At 40.9% G+C, this 18,389-nt stretch overlaps 3 protein-coding genes across 15 annotated transcripts in view; 2 read left to right on the forward strand and 1 right to left on the reverse strand.

Moving 5' to 3' along the window:
- SIRT5 (sirtuin 5) overlaps positions 1–995 on the forward strand; it is a 28,735-nt gene extending 27,740 nt beyond the window's left edge. For 8 of the 11 annotated variants that reach the window (XM_059937952.1, XM_059937955.1, XM_059937954.1 and 5 more), the window contains one exon: positions 492–995. In XM_059937952.1, coding sequence (XP_059793935.1) covers positions 492–694 — 203 coding nt within the window. In that variant the 3' untranslated portion in view covers positions 695–995. The remainder of the gene's footprint in view (positions 1–491) is intronic. The other 3 variants (XM_059937960.1, XM_059937961.1, XM_059937962.1) reach the window with 3 other exon arrangements.
- Positions 996–3,472: 2,477 nt separating this feature from the next.
- NOL7 (nucleolar protein 7) lies at positions 3,473–12,009 on the forward strand. Of its 3 annotated transcripts, XR_009505650.1 has the most exons (10): positions 3,473–3,789; positions 3,877–3,937; positions 4,533–4,591; positions 5,921–5,952; positions 6,194–6,281; positions 6,601–6,722; positions 6,801–6,878; positions 7,380–7,485; positions 9,681–9,801; positions 11,739–11,998. XR_009505650.1 is itself a non-coding variant. In XM_059937964.1 (9 exons), the coding sequence occupies exons 1-8, from the start codon at positions 3,527–3,529 to the stop codon at positions 7,454–7,456; spliced, it is 780 nt and encodes a 259-aa protein (XP_059793947.1). In that variant the 5' UTR covers positions 3,473–3,526; the 3' UTR covers positions 7,457–7,485; positions 9,681–12,009. The 3 variants fall into 3 exon arrangements, 2 of the variants coding, with proteins under 2 accessions (XP_059793947.1, XP_059793948.1); XM_059937964.1 differs by having other exon boundaries at positions 9,681–12,009; XM_059937965.1 differs by lacking the exons at positions 9,681–9,801; positions 11,739–11,998 and having other exon boundaries at positions 7,380–8,709.
- The window catches only part of RANBP9 (RAN binding protein 9), a 92,773-nt gene continuing 82,826 nt past the window's right edge, over positions 8,443–18,389 (reverse strand). The window contains exons 13-14 of the mRNA XM_059937963.1: positions 12,574–12,685; positions 8,443–9,319 (exon numbers count right to left, since the gene is read on the reverse strand). Coding sequence (XP_059793946.1) covers positions 9,189–9,319; positions 12,574–12,685 — 243 coding nt within the window. The 3' untranslated portion in view covers positions 8,443–9,188. The remainder of the gene's footprint in view (positions 9,320–12,573; positions 12,686–18,389) is intronic.

Consider the following 18,389-nt stretch of genomic DNA (forward strand, 5'->3'; position numbering starts at 1 on the left):
TCTTTCTCTTTTTCCTACTTTCTGACTACAAGTCAGGGCTAGTCGGGAATTCCAGTGGACGGCTTGAGAGGCCTGTTGACTCAGTTAAAATCCGTATGGTCCGTATGGTGCATGAGGTTCTTTTTCTCTTGTCCTTATTACCTGTGAGTAAGATTTTGTAAAACCTACAATATGTCAGTTATGAGTTTGGCAAAGCAATCACAAAATACAACCATGTCTCCCCTTCTTCCTTAAAAGAAAATCCTTATTTATAGCACCTAAATTCTAGGCAATTGCTTTCCCAAATTCCCTTGGTGACGGGGGCCAACCCATAGTGAAGTGTCTGCATTTGGAGTTTTCAGAAACTAGATGAAAGAACTGGGCACAAAAACGCATGAGACCGCATTTGTGAGAATGTGAATTTTACTCTGGTTGTAACTAAGAAAGTTGACTTGCTGAAGCAGAATGTTTATTTTGCTCATAACTCTGCTGTGATCATCCTTCTATTTAAGGTTTCATTTCCAGGGGCCGTGTGGCAGGACGCTTCCTGAAGCCCTTGCGCCTCATGAAACTGAAACTGTTTCTTAATTGCCCTGAGGAAGGAAGAAGTCACAGCGCATCTAAGTACCAGGCCACCAACAGGAGAAACAGTCTTGTGGATGGTGAGCTGAATACTGAAAGGTCTGAATATATCTTCTGGAATCCAAACTGCTGATAAGTGATGGGACTTAGAAGGAATAGTAGTAAACGTGTTTAGAAGGAGAAGTCACAGAACTTCTCAAGTCAATTCGCGTTATTTGGTTTGAACCTAAACATAAGATACCTCTGATGTGTTTGGTTGGTTACCGGGAAGGAAACAACTTTGTAATTAGATTGTCTAAAAAAAGTAATTATTTTTGCTATTTGGGTAGAGGGGTAAAAGCCTGGTATTTCTGATTTTTGTGCAAGGTTTGGTGGAAAATAAAATCCCTTTCTACAGCAGGTAATTGACTGTATAAAGATGTTACCCCAAGAGATATCTTTGTTGGGGACTTTTTCTTGTCAATGTTTATCTTGTTTGGCTGCCTAACCTCAGTTCCAGGGGGATAGCTTACAACAAGAATTCAGGCAAGGAAGGAAGAGAAAATGAGCAATAAGGTAGAAAATCAGGATGAGAAAAAAGAATAATGCAAATATATGGACTCCAAGGGTAAACACAGCTGCCTAAAATTTAGCACTGGCCTCCCAGCAGCCAAGGAGGAAAGGGAGAGGTGATGGTTGGTCGTTCCTCAATATTATAAACACAGAAGGACATTTCTCACGATCATAAACACACGCTTCCCCCGACACTGAAGTTTGAAGGGAGTTTTTCCCGTGGGACTTGAAAGTTTCATGCTCATAGTACCTCTGCGTAAAGTAGGAAGAATACAGCCCTCTCCTCAAGTCCCACCACCTAATGCAGCACCCAGGGATGCCTGCTGCGGGCAAGGCAAGCATCAGAGGCCTGACGGAGGAGCGGCCTTCAGTAAACAGCGCGTGAAGGTCGTACATAACTAGCTCCCTTGGATCACGTGGGCTCCCTGGGTGATAATGCAGCTGGGCCACATCATCCCCAGCCCTTACAAAGTTGCATTTAATATTACACCCTTGGCGTTCGTAGAAGTAGATGACAAGACACTGTGACATAAAACTTTGTACTGCATTTGCAAGTCATGCCTTTTAATAAATCCCAAGTATCCTTTGCATGGGCAAGAGCGGTGCCCATAACCCACAGGGAGTCTGAAGGATCAGCCAGGCACCCTGAGGGCTCCTGTCATATACTTTTACATGGGTGGGTCAAAGCATGCACACTGAGGGGACTTGTAATACTTATAATGCAGTGCTTGTACATAAAATACCATCATTCACTTCTAGTAGGTTTGTTGTAGGGCTTCTCAAAAGTGCACTCTATACAATTCCGTAGTGTTAGCAGTGATGGAAGTCAGAACACTGTTTCAGGGAGTCGGACTATATTTTTAATTTGTTAATTTCTATCTGACCAAAATCCAGATATTTCAGAGCTGTTCTTTGCAACTCCCTTCCTACTAGGTTGTTGGTACCGGTAGCTGTTTTTGTTTCTGTTTTGTCATTTTTGTTCATGTTTTGGTCTTGTTTTTAAACTAGGAATTGCTTCCAAATCAGAGAAGAGGAAAAGAGAATTGAAAATACTCCAAAATTTATGTGAGGTAGGATTATTCAATTCAGTTTAATATTTACTGAACATCTACCATATGATAGACATTAGAAATCCAGTGCTTAGAGAGCGATGGACCGTCCCTCAAGGAGTTCACAAAGACTGGGTTGGGATGATTGTCATATAAGCTGTTAAACAGCGTGGAAGCTATAGTTACAGAAATTTGTTCAAGATTCAGAGAATGCAATTAGAGATGAGCAGAGTGGGGATGGGGTCGATCTTAAGGTGCTTGGAAGTCTTTAAGAAGAAGTCAGCCTGGGTGGGAGTTTTTGAAGTATAAATAGGAGTTCCAAGGGCAGAGTGTGTATCACGAGAGCATGTCCAAATGCAAGGTAAGTATGAAATAGCTTGGTTTGTTCAGAGAAAGATGAACCATTTGCTATCATATAATGGGTGAGAGAAGATAAACACAAAGGTCATGAAGGGCCACGTATGCTAGGAAATGAAATAAGTATACTTGGGGCGGGGGCAGGGGCATAAATATACACAGTACGGGGGTTGCGGCACTAAGTGACGGTAGGATGGGCAGACACCGTGCAAGGTCCTGGGTTACAGCAGGGAACCGGGGAGGGGGGTCCCCGCTCTCAGTGAGCTCACGTTCTAACGGGAGAGTCAGACAACAAGCTGTTAGGGCGAGGAGTCAGTGATGGACACAGAACAGGCAGTGGCCGAGGGCTGGTGGTCAGGGATGCCCGTGAGAGGGCGGCCGAGGTCGCCACGCACACGTTTGGTGATGAGGATCGATTTAAGTCCGAGTCTGTCCACTTTGTTTCTCGTCGGCGACAACAGGGCTGAAAGGCATGGGGTCCTGCCGCTATAGCGCACTTCTTCCTTTTGAAACTGCACTTCTGTGGGGAGTGCGTAAAGCCGAAATCTCTTGTACAAATACTGATTAACGGGATCGACCAAGCGGATCTCGGAGCTAAAAAAAGGCGGCGATAGGGCGACTGGGGCTTGTGGTCACCGGATGGCGTGACCTGCGAGTCCGCCTCAAGGAGCGCGAGGACCCAGCCAACCCTGCTCTCGGCATCCCCGCCAAGGAGGCAGCAGGATGTATCTTTCCTGCCTAGAAACAAGCACCACGGCCACCAGCTCTCGCAGCCGTGAGCGAGGAGGGACCGCGAGGCCTGCTGCCCGCAGCCTCGGAGTCGGGCGGAAGGGAAGGCCCCCCGCTTCCCTCAGGCCACGCCCTTCCCCGCTCTGCGCATGCGCCTCTGCATAGCTCAGTGGGGCCTGGGAGCCTGCAGAGGGCGACAGAACCCGCGGCGCCTGCCTTTTACGTCACGCTCCGCTTGCGTGCTGATTCCGGGTCAGAGGTCGGGCGTAGCTTGGGTCATGGTGCAGCTCAGGCCGCGCGCGTCCCGCGCCCCGGTGTCGGCGTCGGCGATGGTGGACGAGGGCCAGCCCACCTCGGAGGAGGAGGCGGAGCACGGCCTGTTGCTCGGGCAGCCGAGCAGCGGCGCGGCTGCCGAGCCGCTGGAGGAAGACGAGGAAGGGGACGATGAGCTTGACGACGAGGCCCCGGAGGAGCTGACTTTCGCCAGCGCCCAGGCGGAAGCGAAAGAAGAGGAGCGGCGAGTTCGCGAGACCGTGCGCAGGTTCGGAGCCCGCGGCCGGGCGGGGAGAAGCGCCCCTTCCCGTCCCGCTCGTCCCTGCCCGCACTGACTTGTCGCCTTTTCTCCCAGGGATAAAACGCTTCTGAAGGAGAAGAGGAAGCGACGCGAGGAGTTGTTCATCGAACAGAAGGTTAGAGGGGAGGGCGGCGTTTCACAACGCGGCTCGGGGTAGAATTCAAAGTTGCTGGGATGTGGGGTAGAGCAAAGTCGCTAATATTTTCTTCTGACTACAGTGACAAGGTGCTCGTGCTCCTTGCCCTCCACCGATTGAAAGTGGGAGTGGGAAGAGGTGTGAACCTGACATCGTAGGGTCAGTCCCACCTCTGACGCTCAGCGGAGGTAGTTTATTTGAAACTGGGTCGCCGTGAGCATTAGGTGCTTTGTAAACTAAGGGCCGTTCCAACACAGAGGATGATTGATGTGCTCTCTGCTGTTTAGCAGATTGGCCACAGAACTGACTCCATATGGACGCGATATTAACTGCTTCCAGTGTACGACAGTGACCTGAGGGTTCCACTCTTCACATCTTCCAAAGAATGTGGAATAGGTTCTGAGATGCTTGGTCCCAGGCTTCCCACAGCTTAGAGATAGTGGAGGGCAGTGTTCAGCCCATTTCATTTATTTGCCTAGAGGTAGGGCCGTCCTTAAAATGGTAACTTTCAAAAGCAATCCAGGGCATATTGTCATGTGCCTCACTTCTAATTGATTTTTAAAATGTCTTTAAGAAAAGAAAACTTCTTCCAGATACTATTCTAGAGAAGTTAACTACAGCTTCACAAACTAGGTAAGTAATGGATCTCGTTTTATTACTTGCCTTACATACAGTCTTTGAATTACAAATTGGTACATTTATTTGAACTCAAATAACTGAAGAAATTGTAAAGTCTAAATTAAAAAGCTACACAGTATTTGAATTTGGTGGGACAGGTGGAGGGAAATATTCCACTTCTTTTCCAGTCTTCTGTTTTTCATTATGTTTGTTGTTGTTCCCATAGGTAACTCTAGTTTCTGAGTTGCTGATCCAACTGTGTTCATTCAATAAGTTGTGGGCCACTGTCATTGTACTAGGGGCAGGTGTGACTAGATGGTGTGAATAAAACAGTGTTTTGAAATTTATCCTTTAGTGGAGTAGCAGGCAATTATCCATAGGCTCCTAAAACTCAAGCTTGTCCCAGTCTGCCACCAACCTGTCCTCCCTCCTCATCCCATTTAGATTCCCCATTTCATTTAGCAGCTTTGCCATCCACCAGATGTTTAAAGCTCCTTTTCCTCATCTATGCCACGGAATCAATCAAACCGTACTTAATTTAGATTTCTAAATATTTGCCTTTTTTTTTTTTTTTCCTATTCCCCCTTGTCTCCTCTCTCACTGCTTTCAGTTCAGAAGTTTAGCCCTGCATCTTCGGCTTAGGACAGTGGTTCTTAAATTTTCAGTAAAAGAACTTCTTCCAGAGAGTTACTCGGTTTCTGAATACATGACGGTGACAAAGTCCTTTTCACCTTTCAAAACCAAGTTCAAATGTCACCTGTCTTCTTCTCACTCCCTCCACCCCATTGCTCCCCCCACCGTCTAGCTTTTCCAGTGTGCAAGTGCTTCTGTATAGATATCTCATTGTATTTTGCCATTTACCTTTCTCTCCATTAGACCGCACTTCTTGAGGCTAAATTCTTGTCTCCGTCCTCGTCTGTGTCTAAATTGTTCAATTAATCCTTCAAGATCTCTCCAAATAAAGTGAGGCAGGCCTACCACCTTTCACTTTGCATTTCAAATACTGTGTTATATAATTCTTAAATATTTCACTTTAACTCTGTTAACCACAACAGTCTGCTTCTTTGGAAGCCTGCTAATATATTTCCAGATTTTAAATTCTGAGAAGATACTCCCAACCTAGTATACAGTTTGTTGATTGGGAAAACAAGTCCTTTTAAACTTGTCAGCAGTTCACTGGGGAGTGACTCTTTCTTTCTAAAGATCCTAAGTAAAAACTGAGAATGGTGGTAGTAAAAGGGGGGGAGGGGTATCTTATTTGTAAAACTAGATGAAATTCTGTAACAAGTTGAGTCATGTTTGCTCTCTGCTATCCCAGTTAGTGTTTTTCTTGTTCTTCCTTAGTGTGAAGAAATCACCGGCAAAGTTGAAAGAAGGTATGAACTATTCTAATTTAAATAACTTCTCATTAAGTGTCAACTACATTTGCAGATATTTGTAGTCAAATGTTACTGACCCTTAGAAAGAGCATGGGAACAGGCCTGGCCAGTTTTAGCTTATTTCTTACAAATAAAAACCACACACTGGTGTGTAGTGGGTATTTAAAGTGAACTCCAGTATGTGTTCCTGATTTATTTTTACACGAATGCTAATTAGAAATATAACTCAATTTTTTAGTTAATTTGCAAAAGAAAAATGAAGAATGTGAGAAAGGAAGTGACTCTAAGAAAGCTAAAGAAAAAGTGCAAAAAGTACAGACTGTTGGGTAAGAAGAGTCTTCTTTTTTTGTGTGTAGGATGTAAAGGTGACCTTTGGAGGAGAGTATTGGCTTAATTAGTAGCAGTTTCAGATTGGATCCTCTGTGGAAAGTTTTTGGTATTTATATTAAAAAAAAATATTTATTTGCTCTACTAAGATGTAAACATTACTTGTAAAATAGTCCTGTAATTTAGTTTTATTAATCTTACCTGTGCATATACAAAATTAGGATGTGGGATTTTTTTTCCACTATTTGAGTCAACTAACAAATACTTTATTTTGAAAATAAGCACTGCCTCATTTTGACCTTTTGTATTGATTACCAGCCAGAATAAAAGCTACTTGGCTGTAAGGCTAAAAGACCAAGATTTGAGAGATTCAAGGCAAGAAGCAGCCAAAGCCTTCATACAAAATTGTTTATATGGTCCTGGAACCAACAGAACTACTGGTAATTTCTTTATGGACTATTTTTCTCCCTTTTAACTGCAAGTAAAACAAAGCAATGATAAATAATTCTCTTTCCTAGTGAACAAGTTCCTGTCTCTTGACAGCAAGAGGTTACCGGTGAAAAAGGCCGCAGCCCAGTTTTTGAATAATGCTTGGGGTAAGATTCAGCTTTATTCTCTGAATCTGATAGTTTTATATATTGAATAATGTTCTTTAAAAAAAAAAAGTTTATTTATTTATTTGGCTGCATCAGGTCTTAGTTGACAGTGTGCAGGATCTTTAGTTGCAACATGCGGAATCTCTTTTTGTTTTTTTTTAGTTGCAGCATGTAGTATCTAGTTCCCTGACCAGGGATCGAACCCAGGCCCCCTGCATTGGGAGCACAGAGTCTTAACCACTGGACCACCAGGGAAGTCCCTGAATGATGTTCTTTTTTTAAGGAGATAGTAAATACTCATGAAGTATCGATTTTTTTCTTACAATGGCTTCTATTACTATTTTAAAGTTGCTTCTGAAGAATAGGTCAGTGTAGTATGTATGAACATATACCTAATTAATTTTAATATTTACACTCATGTATTATCTAGAAAATTTGGAATTGTTTCTTGGGAATTTTATCTCTTTATTATTCTTAACTGCACAAAACCTTCTATTCTAGGATCCCAGAAAAAACAAAATGCCAAGAGGTTTAGAAGACGTTGGATGGTCAGAAAGATGAAAACTTCTAAGAAGTAAATCAAAGCTAAATGAAGAATGAGTACTTTGTATGTATAGAACTTATAGATATTTAGTTTAGAGCGTTTAATTTTTTTGAAAAAATGAATAAAAGACTTACTTAAAGGGTCATTATAAAAATCTTAAGTCTATTTGGGGTGGTACCCAGTCCCATCTCATCCATGGAGTATAATTAATTGTGCCTTATCGTCTTTGAGCATCCTGGAAGAAAAAGCAGTTTAAAAGGACTTGTTTTCCTTTCTTTTTATAATCGTTTCCCCGTTTTATTGAACACAAGCAGTGCCCACGCCAGTAGGGCTCCTCTGCTACCCCTCCGCCCTCCCCTGCAGGGTGTGTGGCAGGAAAAGTCTTCCACTACAGCTCTCCAATGCTTTAGTCTCTCGGATATTTTTGTGCTATTATTGATGAGAATGTCACAGAATGCGAGGAAGAGTGCAGTATCTAAGTAAGTGTAGACAGGTAATCTGTTCTTTTTTAAAAGAAGGTTTAAGCCTCGGTGTACAAAATACAGCCAGCAATCAATCACCTTTGCCAAACCAAAGGATATGGTGGTTTGTTATCCTGTTGAAGAGCTTGCTTATGTTTTACTTGTAACCAGTTGGGAGTTTGCTTTAAGAATGGCAAGTCACATGCCATATTCTGATTGATTGATTATGAAAACAAGATTCATTTCCTGCTTGCTTTCTATCATCACCCACAGTATCAGCTTTGACCCTAATCCAGGGAGGCCAGTAACTCAAGGCAGTCTTAGGTTGCAGAACTCCCGATTTATAGTAGCAACCATTCATTTTAGTTGTTCTAACTTTATATTAATCATGAGAAGTATGCAAGTACCTAATATATAAACTCAATTGACACTCTAGTATCTGTAGAAGTAAATTTTTAATGGCTGGTTAATTATATCACTACATTTTTATTGCAATATAGTACTCATTTAAGCACTTAAAAATGGAAGGTGTACAAAGATTAAATTAAGACACGGTAAATTGACTAAATATTTGGTTTTTATATAAATAAAGGTCATGACCACACTGTTGACATGTAATACTGTTATAATACAACAGTTAAACTTGTGAGTCTACAACAGAAGTCATCTGTAGTTAAACAGGAAACAAAGTTGAAAAAGACCATGTTAAAACAAAACTACTGGGACTTACAGGTCGGCGGGATTGTAAGTAGCAACAAACATATTCACTCAGCTCCTGAGTATTTCAAGTTTTACAGTACACATTAAAAATGATTTCTTCCATCAACACTATAAATTCAAACTGTCAGATGTTTATGCATTTTGCAAGTTACACTGATTGAATTGCTTACATGGGAGCGGGGGTCAGAACACCTCCCAATTTGAAGTTTACATCACCCACATGCTAACACAAACACAACTTGTTCCGTTTCCTTCCCCCCTCTCTCCCCCCAACAAAGAAGGCAGAATTTTTTGGTTTCTTTTAGGTAATTGTTTTAAAGGATTTGTGATGATCAATTTGAACGTCTGAAATTCAGTAATATTTAACTCTTAGACAACTAAGAGGTTAAAGATGGAAAATAATTTCTCCTAACACTAAGTTAGAAAATCATTTGCATCATGCTGTAAACTAGGAAGCAATGTAAAGCGACAAAAACCTGTCCCCAGTACATAATTTAAAAAATCTAAATTTCAAATCAGCAGAACTGGTCTACTTCCATGTTGACTATATGCCACAATATAAGTGTGAGCTCCGTGAATGCATAGCTAATGTAGGTAGTCTTCCACTGTGGCAAAAGCACAGGATCCAATTCCTGATCGAGCCATCAGTCCTAGACACTGTGTGGCCTGTCCCATGGCTAGGGCAAGTGGAGGTTGCTTTGGCAGATTGTGGGTTTCTGAGGAAAAATGATTAAAAATGGAAATAGCAATTAGCAATACATTTTAAACAACGTCTCTCAATCGGGAAAATACTGCATTACTTACAAAATTACCAGTGTCTATGCTGCTCTTAACTACCTAACTAGCAAAGGTGGGTTTTAAGCAAACAGTGACTGCCTTGGACAGCTACTCTGACAAGGTACTGTGGTTACTGGGTGTTCAAGTAATAAGAAACATTTCTTGCAGAATTAGACTTTCAAGGTGTTAGACACTCAAAAACTTTTACTTCCACATGTACTATGATGGAAACGATGTAATTATCTAATGTGTGCAGTGGGGAGTAAGGAATATTTAGTATTTCCCTTCTATTTTTCCAAGGTCAATTGACGTTACCAAAGAAAACGGCACCAGGTTTTCGGTACAAGTTTCACTGATGGATTCTTCCCCTTCTGGGAACAGGACCCAACAGAGGCTGCCGAATCCTTTCCACGGCATGTTGGTGAATGTCATTTGGGTTGGTAAGGGAGCAGGTGGTGAGGGTGACCATGAGAGACCACTGAGCCAAACGACCCTATAATCTGAGGAGTTAATTTACAATTGATAGGATAAACATTTGTAAAAATCACCATTAAATGAAAGTTTTCAGGGTCCTACATACCAGACATGTCAGACAGCTGTAGTACAAATGTTAACCATCATCAAAATTCATTCTTTGCCAGAAATGAGAAATTGAACTAATGATAAAAGTGACCAAACCCATAGAAGCTGATAACTCCTCCTTGTGTGGAGGTGTCCAAATTTTAATTTTATGCAGATTCCCAGTTAGTAAAATTACTAATCAGTCCTTGTAGGCACAGCTGGCAACAGGGCAAGAACAGTGATCCAGGGCTGGTTAAGGCTCCATGTGGGTTGGTTCTGAGGCCGCACATGGCGGTGGGAGAAAGAGAAGTTCCGGAAGGGATGAGGCAGAAATAAAGGGAGCAGGTTCCGGACTTAAAGGTGTAAGGGGAGGTGACACAGGATGAAGAATATTAGAATACAGATACGCAAGAAAAGATGCACACGCTGGTGAAAAGTGGTCTGTGGGTTAAGATTATTCAAGTACTAGCTGTTCTCTGGCAAGACGCTATTCAGCTAAATTCTGATTGTGATACATTTTTTTGTCAACTCTAAGCAGGAATGACTTTATAAACTAACTCTGCCTCAACTAGAATCAAGAACAATTTAATTTTTACACAAAATCAACATAACAGAATAAACAATGAAAAGGAAACCATCCTTTCAAAAATCTCTCTTGAAGGTTCACAGGGAAGTAACCTTGCTCAGAGGTAAGCACTTCATTACAGTTTTATTTTGGCCAAGGGAGGCACATCTGTAAGCATCTTTAAATTTTTTTAGCATATGAAACTCACAGGAATTACATACAATATAACTTTAAGCACTATTTAGAGATGAAGCTATATAATATAGCACAGTATTTATAAATATGCACACATACACCCACAGCAGTAAGTCTCATTACTTTTGCAGGAATTATATACATTTAATATAGTTTAAGCACTGTTTACAGCTGAACTACATAATACATGGCACAATATGTAAGAACACACACATCCTGGATAATGGTCCTAAGCAATTTACTACTGAAAATTTTAATTCCCCTGGAGAACCCAAGATTTTTAACTGTCATAAGAAAACTTTTCACTTTTCAAAAATTCCTTCCAAGTCTGAGTGTTTACCTAGATACAAAGCAATTAGGGCTTCATGATTACCTATAATGTAGTCATTTCAAAAAGACAATTATAGTAAACCATTATTTGCCCTACAATCCCAGCACTGCTACTAAGTACACTTACTTTTACCAGTAAAGCTAAAAGAATTTCGTATAACCAAAGAAAATACACATTACCCAAAGAAAATTCACATTGAATTTGTATAAGAAAAGTATTAACACAAAAAAACACTACTACTATTCCAGAACTTCAGTATTAGACCATAACACCATGAATTAATAATGAATTTCAGAAGGACAAAGCAGATAAAGGCCCAAACATGAATACTTTTAAATTGCTTCCTTTACATTCCAGCCACATGAGCCTTGGCCTTCACTCCAAGTCTCTCTGTGTGACACTGATCCCATCTATCTAAGATTGTTTCAGACATAAACCTAACAGGGCCAAACAGCACAGAACAGACTTCTAAACTGGTAGTCCCCATTTTTCTTGAGGAATTACATTCTAAAAAGGTGAAAAATCGCTCTCATCTAAACTACCTCTGAGAAAAATTGCCCAGATATGAAAAGTTTTCTGTAAACGATCAACCCTATAGTTTATATATAAACGCACAAAATGTGCAGTTACCGAATTCATATAAAAAGTATTTGTTCAGGGGACTTCCCTGGTGGCTCAGTGGTTAAGAATCCACCTGCCAATGCAGGGGACACGGGTTCGATCCCTGGTCCGGGAGGATCCCACATGCCACGGAGCAACTAAGCACATGCGCCACAGCTACTGAGCCTGCGCTCTGGAGCCCGCGAGCCACAACTATTGAAGCCTGTGCGCCTGGAGCCCGTGCTCCGCAACAAGAGAAGCCGCTGCAGTGAGAAGCCCGCGCACCACAACGAAGAGTAGCCCCCACTTGCCGCAACTAGAGAAAGCCCACATGCAGCAATGAAGACCCAACGCAGCCATAAATAAATAAAGATTAAAAAAAAATTGTCCTCTGTTTAAAAAAAAAAAAAAGTAGTTGTTCGGTACATAAATACCACAGTCCTCCTCTGCAGTGAGTTGCTCACAGGAATGGCAACCAACCAGGGGGCAGCACATCCCAGTTTCTCACTTGGTGCTCCCCCTGGCTAAGCCCGCTGTTCTCCCCTTCCCTCCCTTTTTTACTTGGTAAGGGCATGTAGTTAAATATGCTGAACTTTGATGAGAATGTCATGTGTCTCCAAGGGTTGATGCTGACAGCACTCGAGCCCCGTGGGAGCTGCGACACCGGTGGCTTGGGCCGGAAATGCTTATGTACACGTTGACACAAAAACTTCTGTCTTCCAGAATCACAAGATGCACCCCAATATACTGCTTTTACTCCATTTGAATCTATTTAATCTGGGACTGAGATACCAGAGGAAGTTTTCTATACTTTAAGGTCATTTTAATTTTTAAAATGTAAAAAACATTTCCCTTATGATTTTGCCAAAATATAAACGCCAGCACAAACACCATCTCAAACACTCAAGAGACCAGCCGACGTGCTTTCCGGCCTCACTCACCTAATATTGCGCTGTTCAGAGCAGAGCACACAGGTTCTCTCTGAAGTGGGTCAAGCTGATTTCCAACCGGGCTGTTCCAAGGGTCTGAATAGGCTAGTAAACTGAATGCATCCTGTTGAAAACAGCAATTTGGTTTTTAATTCAAACAGTTCAGCGACTGTGCTCACCATGGTTACACGTTGAGAGAAAGGTAAAATATGGCTTTAAGGCCCTAGACTAACACAAGCCCATTTACCCCTGTGACTAGGAGGCTATATATTTTTTAATAACTAGATTATGCAGCAAAGCCTAATTTGTTTTCATTTTTCTTGTAAACAGCCATTTTCATCATCTACCCCTTATCCCTACAACACATGCAGAACAGAAATAAAAAATGGAAAAAACTTAATTCCTGTGGAATGGGCTATATTACTGGTTAAAGTAAAGAGAAAGAGAAAACATTCGGATGCTTTACAATTGATGACCACTAATATGAATCTGACATTAAAAGGTTAGGACCAGCCCATGTATTTTTTTAAACAGATGTGGGAACTGGGCATATCTCACTGGATGTCATCTTCTCAAACTCAGTAATCAACAAAATAAAATTAAACTGGCTCCCCTTCAGGAACATTCAGTAGTTCCAACCATCCTAAGCCGCCCCTCCTGAAGTAACTGACACACAGTCTTCTTCTCAGACGATGGCTCTGTCTTCCTGTCGTCTTTCTGTGGGGAGCACATAACTACAGTGAAACCAGACATTGGCTTCAAGTTAAGCTGCATCACCAGAGTGGCCTTGGGCAAGAACAACCTTCCTAAGTATCAGTTTCATCATTTGTATAATGGGGATTATAAGAGGTCCTATTTCACAGTTTATGAGGACTAACTGAGCTGAACAAAATGAGTAATGTCAGCTCACTCTAATCTTTCAGTAAAGGATAAATTATTGTTTTGCCAGAAGTCAATGCCCTAATCCAGAGTAACAGTATGATACAGATATAGATACAGTTAGACACAGGACACCTTCCCAGTTCAGATGGCATACATGGAGAAGTGCTGAGGAAACCAAATCAGTGAATTCAGTAGCGTAACACTCAAAATGTTGGTCACTGAAAGGTGGAAGACTGAAATTCCTAAAGAATACCATCTCCCACGTGAAGCTGCTCCGGCACCCCTCTAGTAATCTTATTAGTGGGGGTAAGGCTTCCTGGTCAAGCCTGTTCTTGCCCTTGCTCATCTGAATTGGCCTCTACGGTGTGACGACTGGAGAACAACCGCCCATAAAGCAGAGCTGTGCGGCCTGAGGCTACAGACAGGGATACACGTGGCACCTCCACTGTCCTACGCTGCTGAGTATCTCATTCACATTAGACTTCCTGCCACAGTTATTAATGAAAGTTCTTTGAAGAACTTATACTATTTTGAACCCCCTGCAGCTACTCACAGGTGCTAGTAGATACAAGGAGAAAAAAAAAAAAAGCTTCATATACCTGCTGATTGCAAGACCTGCTTCTTAACAGTATTTAAGATATTTTATGCATCTCACAAAGCTACTAGATTCTATTTCTGGTTCCCCCCAATCCAAATTTATTGATGGAGAAAGATTAATATCTGATATCCTGTGAAGCTAACTCTAATCAATCACATTATTTCTAAAGACTGAGCTTTGCTCAAGACTTAATTCACCCCACAACCATCTAATGAGGTACCATCCCTATAGTGCAGATAAATTTTAAAAGACAGACTAAAGAATCTGTCCAAGGAATAACTGCTACATAAAATTTTAAGCACAAAACTATCCTCTTGCGTCTACATCCTGACATGCTACCAAAAAGGTGAAATGTTGCAGTCCCAAAAGTCAAATCAAGACCATTCTGTCAAATACACCTTCTAGCATTTAAAACAAAATTCACAGAAAAAGATAATGATGGTAGTAATTTACTGTGCACTAATATTGTGTGAGGCAATGTTTCAAGCGCTAATGTGTATCATCGCATTTAATCCTCACAATAACCTTTGGAGGTGGTTACTACTATGCCCATCTTAGACGCAAACTGAGGCAGTGAGAGATTACCACCACACAGCTAGTACTGTACTTCTTTTAGGAAGATACAGTTTCTTTCTTTTAATTACCAATCTAAATATTAAGAGGAAAAAAGTCTAAAATTTTGCCCCCATATTTTCAGTATAGCTGAACAAATATTTATTGGACACAGACGGGGACCACCAGGACCTCATCACTGTTTTGAGGACTCACACAGTCCTATGGGGAAGGCAGACATGTAAATGATGTACCGTCTATTGCTTATTAACAGAGTGTATTGTGTCACAAGAAGCAATCACAGAAATAGGCTCAAGCTACATGGAAACTGAGGCTGGAAAGGAGAAAAGGCATGGTTGGAACCATGGGTAAGGGCTTAGATCCTAAAACACCCTAAAAATCGCACTAAAAAGCTTCCATTTGTTCCAATAAGGCAACAGAGTTTTATATAACGGAGTGATATGGATTAGACTTGATTTTAGATGGATCACACAACAACACTATGAAGCACAGCTTGCAAGTAGAGCGAAGCTTTAAGCAAGAAAACTAAAAAAACCCTTTAAAAAAAAAAACCGGTTTACACGATCAAGTTCCCAGGAGTAAATATCTAGAACTTGGTCTTTCTTTACAAGGGGAATGAAATCAGCAAAGCAACCTGTTTTAAATTCTGCTGTAAGACTAATTGGTGAAAGTAACCAAAGAAATGCAAATAAGCAATTTTGAGATAATGTTAAACCCACTAAAGTAGAATTAAGGTACTAGTGCCACCAGCACATCCCTTTATTACTGCTGATAAATTGGTAGACGTTTCTGGAAAGCAACACAGCAACACGTAGCAAGAGCCACAATAATTGTATCCTTTGACTCAATAATTCTATTTCTGGGACTTTATTCCAGTGGAATAATTTTAAGGAAGAAACAAAGATACATGTATAAAGGTGTTCACTAAAGCATTTTTTAAAAGGCAAATAGAAAATCTAAAAATACAGCAATGAAAAAAATAAATAAATAAATAAAAATAGAGCAATGCTTAAATAAACTGATATAGCAACACACTAGAATATCATGTAGCCACTTAAAAATAATTGTCAATAATGTATAGAAACTGGAAATACATTTTTTATGATAATAAGAACAATACAAATAGGATAACTACAATTACCAATCAGATAAAATATATGCCCATGCGATTTAAGGCACAAAACTGAAAATACCTGTTAAATATCATGGCATTATGGGTTACTTTTTATTTTAGAAAAAACATTACTTCAGTGGGAATAATTTCTGAGGAAATGTGACATTTAGGTAGGATTCTCAAACTGTACTTACACTTGGCTTAAAATCTGTAGCAGTTTCTACACAGGGTGTGTCTAGAGTTACTGGATTAAGAGCTACTTGCAGCTGGGGCTGCTCGTTCTAACCTGACTCTCCCAGTCCTCCAGCAGGTGCCCTGCTGCTCTGCGCAACTGCAGTAAACGGCTGTTGAACAATTCAGGTAGCTCTCCTGGGAGCCACTGGCAGACTCAGGCAGGTAAGCAACAAACACAAAGACAACAGGAAAACAGGAAAGGAAGACCGAGAAAGTCAGAAAAAGGTCAGGAGAACCACGGCTGCAGCAGGACCCCCAGCCCGTGTTGAGCACAGGTGGGCCACCCCGAGGTCTGCAGTGCGCGTGCTACTCCACGACTGAGGGGAAGCAAAACACGCGTGTACCTTACGGCAACTTCGCTAAGTCTCACGCCAGCCTTAACCAAATCCTGTCTCTACACGTGTATGCATGCTTCAGAAGTCTGTGCAAATTCAAACAAAACTAAAGATAAAAAAACCCCTTTCAACCACCCATGACCTGAAGTGAAGAAGAAAAGAAAACAGTAATTTCTAAACCTTCTCAACCAGGGCAAAAAAAAAAGTTCTCTTTGTGTTACCCTCAAATCCTCCAGCATTGTTCTTTAGGTACTTAGAAGCCGGATCCGCCACCCATCTTATCTCTTACCTGGATCAAGATACGTTTGGGGAATGGGAGAGAAGCAGCTCAGAGTGTTAAGACAATCTCTTGAAGTAGTTGGCATTTGCTTAGAAGTCAGAGGGACAAACTCAAAGCCATCCACATTCTTTAGATGATGAATTACATCTTCACTTAATTCAATATATAATCAAGGAATATCTTTGAGGATAGGCCATGTAATGCCATTTCCTGTGCTTCATGCAAATTAGAATCAAAGAATAAGCCATGGAGTGGAATGTTAAATTTTCAAAGGGGCTACATAAAATCATACTCCATTAGCATAAAGTATTAACAAGAAAACAGAGTCAGATGACCTGGTGTAAAAAAGCCTATGAATTCTTTTTTAAAAACATTTCATATCCCCAAATATCTCCTAAAACATCAGTTCTCAAAGCATGATCCAGGGACAACTGGGTCAAAGACCCTTTCAGGGTCTCTTGTGAGGGCAAAACTATTTTCATAATAATACTAAGATATTACTTGCTCTTTTCTCACTCTCATTCTTTCACAACTATACAGTGGGGTTTTCCAGAGGCTACATGTGTGTGATATCACAACAGACTGAATACAGAAGTAGGTATGAGAATCCAGCTTATCATTTATTAAACCTAGCATTAAAGAGATTTACAAAAATGTAAAGCAGGGCCACTCTTCTCATTATGTTTGTTTGTTTATTTTAGGAAGATAAAATAACACTTTTATGAAAAATAACAATGACATTATTTTAAAATGAATTTTTAGTATTAATTTCTAGTAGAGTAAAATCAATAAATACAACTTATACAAACAAGAGCCCTTTGGGAATCTTTAATAGTTTTTGAAGTGTTTAGATACCAAAAAGGTTGAGAACCACTGCCCTAAAACAACCCCAGTACCTAGCAAAGAAGTTTCCCAAAGGGATAGCTTTGGATACGTGAAATAATAATAAAGCCTGAGAAGTTTCTTAGCACTGCTGATATCAGAAAAGATTCTCAAAGTTGTATAATAATGAAAATTCCCAGTCTGGAAAAATCCAGTTACGCATGCCTTTTTCTCTGGAGGTGTATACAGGTGGCTTGTTAACCCATCCTAGACTAGACAGGTGCTCTACTGAGGCTACAGCGCATGTAGCTGGGATGGGTTTTTTTTTTTTTTTTTTTGGGGACGGATTTTATGCCATATTTAGCACTACTACGTGTTGCTCGCTGGCCCTCTCTCTGTTTAGGTCAGGAAGGGATGGCAGGAGTCTTGAGTCTCGCCCTCTCCTATACCCAAGCATCAGTGTCAAGGCCACTACATGCATCTCCCCTTCGTTTTTTGGGCTTATTTCAAAACATTCAGGAGAAAATATTTGTAACAAACCAACTTTGAGCCCAACCTCATGCAGGACAAACAAAACAGAACAAAAAACCACAATGGCTAGGTTCATGTTTCACAGGTGTACAGGGCTGGTGGGACTTCTATGAACATGAAAAAAATCTCATCTCTACCACTAACTGCAATGCTGACTTAAGGTAGGCAAAGCTCCATCTTTAACTGCTACACAGAACTGTGGCTAACTTAATGAACTGTTTCCCTTTTCTCCATCTCACTATATCCAGTGCAGGCATCAATCCAGAAGAGACTTGAAGACGTGTTTTATCTCTTCTGTGAAAGATGACCCAACCCTTCACCAATCTCAAAATAAAAGCCACACATTCAATTTGCTGCAACCCTGAACAATCTCTACTAAAGTAAAAATATCTCAAATTTATAGTTTTATCAGCACACTCACATTTCTCCTAATAACTCTGCCAATTTTATAGCCGAGAA

This window comes from Balaenoptera ricei, chromosome 11 (genome assembly GCF_028023285.1).
Source record: "Balaenoptera ricei isolate mBalRic1 chromosome 11, mBalRic1.hap2, whole genome shotgun sequence".
Classification (NCBI taxonomy): Eukaryota; Metazoa; Chordata; class Mammalia; order Artiodactyla; family Balaenopteridae; genus Balaenoptera; species Balaenoptera ricei.

Excerpts from the sequence above, each read along its gene's own strand:
- NOL7 (XM_059937964.1), top strand. The coding sequence starts at position 3,527 with ATGGTGCAGCTCAGGCCGCGCGCGTCCCGCGCCCCGGTGTCGGCGTCG. Across the intron at positions 6,723-6,800 it reads TGGAACCAACAGAACTACTG|TGAACAAGTTCCTGTCTCTT; the intron begins GTAATTTCTTTA and ends TCTCTTTCCTAG. Across the intron at positions 6,879-7,379 it reads GTTTTTGAATAATGCTTGGG|GATCCCAGAAAAAACAAAAT; the intron begins GTAAGATTCAGC and ends CTTCTATTCTAG.